This window comes from Acanthisitta chloris, unplaced genomic scaffold, assembly GCF_000695815.1.
Source record: "Acanthisitta chloris isolate BGI_N310 unplaced genomic scaffold, ASM69581v1 scaffold3997, whole genome shotgun sequence".
Lineage (NCBI taxonomy): Eukaryota > Metazoa > Chordata > Aves > Passeriformes > Acanthisittidae > Acanthisitta > Acanthisitta chloris.
In genome coordinates this window covers 11,063-14,874 of record NW_008680906.1, presented here as the reverse complement: position 1 = coordinate 14,874, position 3,812 = coordinate 11,063, and the positions used below count along the sequence as shown (strand labels likewise).

The 3,812-nt window shown below is 50.7% G+C and overlaps 1 protein-coding gene across 1 annotated transcript in view; it reads right to left on the bottom strand.

Moving 5' to 3' along the window:
- Positions 1-6: 6 nt before the first annotated feature.
- The window catches only part of IGF2 (insulin-like growth factor 2 (somatomedin A)), a gene marked incomplete at its 3' end in the record, with an annotated part of 7,727 nt that continues 3,921 nt past the window's right edge, over positions 7-3,812 (bottom strand). The window contains exons 2-3 of the mRNA XM_009077891.1: positions 610-776; positions 7-156 (exon numbers count right to left, since the gene is read on the bottom strand). Of these exons, the coding sequence (XP_009076139.1) occupies positions 7-156; positions 610-776 (317 nt within the window). The remainder of the gene's footprint in view (positions 157-609; positions 777-3,812) is intronic.

Genomic DNA, 3,812 nt, shown 5'->3' with positions numbered 1-3,812 from the left:
CTTGGCCTCCTCGGCTGCTTGCAGCCCCTCCGCCTGCCACCGGTACTGGCGAGCCCGCACGATGCTGGGCACCTCCCGCTGCAGCCGCTGGGAGCTCTTCTTCTGCCACACATCGTACTTGGAGTACTTGGCATGCGAGGGCTTCTGGAAGCTCTCCTGCAAGGAAAGGGATCACAATGATAGCCTCCACCCAAGCCTGCCCATACTCTGGACAAGGCTTCCCATCTTGGACCTCTATCCATCCCATAGAAACATTGCCTCATCCCTGGAAATAGTCATGGTCAGATTGGACAAAGCCCTGAGCAACCTGATCTAGTTGAAGATGTCCCTGCTCATAGCAGGGCGGTTGTGCTAGATGACCTTTAAAGGTCCCATCCAACCCCAGTCATTCTGTGACTCTGTGACCCAGTCCTCTGCTCCCCCACATTACTAAAGCTAACTTTTGGCAGGCTATTTGGCACGACTTGCGAATAGAGGCTATTTCTCAAAGGCTCTGCAGAAGCAATAGACTTTGCAGCTGGGGTTTGTGCTTTCCCACCCATGGCCTTCCCATCTTTTCTCTCACTATTTATTTCAGAGAAGTGCTGCCATCCCAGTCCACTTCCCTACCTTGCCGAGTGCTGGCAGGCCCACCAGGGAGGTGGCAGAGAGGTCACGCTCTGACTTGACGGACTTGGCGCAGTACGTTTCCAGCAGAGCCAGGTCGCAGCTTCGAAAGCAGCACTCCTCCACGATCCCCCGGTTGATCCGACGGTTATTTCGTCCCACCGGTCTGCCTGCAACAGCAGAGACACTGGCATTAGCCACCAACCTGGACTGGACACTCTCCCCACCTCCACAGCACCTGTCCCTGTGCAGATGTTCCTCCACCAGCCACCAGAGACTGGTGGGTTCCACACACTTCAAAAATAGCAGTGCTTCTCCCGAACCAGCTGACATGCACCTGCAAACCAGCCAAGTTTCACGCTAAGACTTTCCCAGACAAATGCTATTGATGCCAACAGGGCTCCACACATGCCTCCAGCAGTAGTTTAAAAGCACTTTCTATGATAAGGATTTATCTCCCTCCTATACCTCTGGCATCGGTGGCCTTTTTGGATACAGCTACTGCAAGGAAGCTCAAGTCCAGTCCGACCGCCAGCACTGCACCGATTACTGTGACTGTCTCAGATGTTGATCCTGGCAAGCAAATTTCATTAGAAAGAAGCAACACAGCGTTGAGGCTGCCAACCTCCCTCCATTGGGTTGACACTCAGGCAGGTGAAGCGAACCAAGGCGACTAAATTTTACCAGATGGGACAGCTCTGAGACAGCTGCAGAAAGAATACAGACTCTCACACACGCCAAGAATAGCTATTAAACTTAATCTTTTAATAAGGGTTCCTCTCCCATTTCTGCCTGCAGAAGGATGCAAAAGCCCGTATCTCGTGCAGCAACGACCAAGTGCATTTTGTATCACTGCTTAATGATGGCCAAAGTGCTCCAGAGGAAAAGCTTACATCAGTTTTACTGCATTTCCTCCTCCTCTTGAAATAAAAGAGATGTGTAAATTTGAATTTCTATTGTAAAACAAATTTGCTTGGAAATTTTGACAGAAATTTGGCCTGAAATGAAGGGATTTTCCCCATGTTTTTTGCACGTGGCATGTTATGCACTCATGTTGTTCAGAGTTCTGCACACTGCCATGAGCACCTCTTCCCAGTGTAAGGTGCTCCAAGGGAGGAAAGCAGAGGCCAGCATCAGTGGAGCTTGCAAAAAGGATCCAGTAGCACGTGCCAGCCAGGAGAATTTGGGTATGGAAAAAAACTGAGTGAGTGGTGTAAGCGCAATGCCTAACAGTGCTCACCATGACACACCGATCCCCCACCTTCCAGCTGGCCTGCAGGAACACTCAAAATGGTCCACATTGGCCCTGTGCATGACCCGTGATCCCTTCCCTTGCACTCTGGATGAACCAGGCACTCAAGTATTTGGCCTCAGTGAAGATTTAAGGGCCGTGGCTTACAAGGAGCTAACCGATGTTCCTGGTGGGTAACCCCATCCTGGACGCCCACAAAAAGTGCCTCCAGACAAAGTGCAAAGCACAGGAGTTCTCTGTGCATACAGTGCCAACCCAACATGTGAAAAGCAGCCCCAGCTGTGCAATACAGATATGCACGTGGGATGCAGCCCTGTGTGTTCAATGCTGCCCCATGTGTGCAACACGAGCATGTATTCCATACAGCCCTCCATGCACCATGCAGCCCTCCATGAGCAATGTTGACATGCAAAACACCATGACCATGCCTAGCTGTGGGCTCTGTAACAGCCCATTCTCTGTTAAAACTGGCCATGCCCTCATTGACCGGGAGCCCTCTGCTCCATGTTGGTTCCTTGCTGCCACACGCAGAGGTCACAAGAACAAACACAGCATCAGGGTGCAGGGTGATGGGGCAGTTGACTCATACAATGAGGCCCATCTTAGTAAGCCATTTCAAATGCTCTATTTTCTGCACTCATCCCCCCTGTGCTACCACCTTCCTCTTGTTTCATTCTAGAAAAATTTCAGGCACGACCATTTAACCAGGCCCACAGGAAGGTGAGAAGGATGGTTCCCTCTTGGTAAAGGTTCAGTGAAGGGAACAGTGTTAGGAGTTTAATTTTCTCTCTGTAAATGCTTGTGGCAAACAAACACACTGGGCTAGACCCTCCCTTTAAAGGCAGGGCCCTCCAGCCATACAAGAGATGCCAGTGCAGGCAACCCAGGCAGCAAAGCCCAAAGAAGACAGGGAAGAGGAGGCAGGTTAGGCCAGCTGCATGCATTCTTCTCCATGCATGCAATGCCCAGTGAGGTCTATTGGATAGGTGCCGCTGCCACTGACATCCCACCTCGCATATGGCCCCCGCTCAGCACCTATTGATCCCAGTGCCCAACTTGCATGTGTGGCAGGCTGCTGAATCATTAGGCTGCTCCAGAAAGGCATCCTGAGCACGGGCAGAAAGACAGTTTGGAAAGGAAAGAAAAAATTCAAGTCACCCCCTCTTGCTAGCACATCTCCAGAGGGCTGCATTCACACTCCCGCTGAACAGAAGGTTGCAAAAGTGATGACACACACTGTTCGAGGAGAAGTTGAGGTTTTGAAAGGTTACATGTCTCCTCTCAAAAACAGAAGTTTCCCACTTGTAGCTATGTGTTTGCTTGGAAAGAAGAGGGGAGGAAAAAAACAACAAGGAAAGAGGGACTATTTTCATCACCATGCAGTCAAGGGCATTTTCTGGCATGGATACGCATGGGAAGATCATGTCAGCCTGTGTTAGCAAATGACCACGTGTGGCACTGCCAGGGTGAGCTTCCAGCACGGGCCACCGTGGTGGCATGGCCTTTTCCTCCCTGAGTGCTGTCCCTGCCCAGCCAGAGGGCACACGTGTGGTCCTCTGGCCCCAGTGTGCTGCCCCTTCTGTCTTGCACAAAGCTGCTGCAAATCACTCCCCTTGCTGGTACCACTTCCAGGCCCATTGCGACTGTCCAATAGGACACATTTCCCATTACATAATTGTCTGTACGATCTCACCAAATGCCAATACAATCCTCTTTGGGAGAGTTACTTTAGGGAAAAAAAAAAAGCAAACAACAAACAGGGATTTAGTCCCACACAGTACCTAGAGACAACAACCCAGGGAAGAGATGCCAGGACACTGCTGGCTAACAACAATATCAGTGCTGACCTGGATTGGGAAAAGCATTTGTTCTCTAACACAATTTACACAGGGATTAAAGGTTGAATTTCCTGGCTTTTGCCCGTGGGTGGCATCTCATTTTACTGCCACTGCCA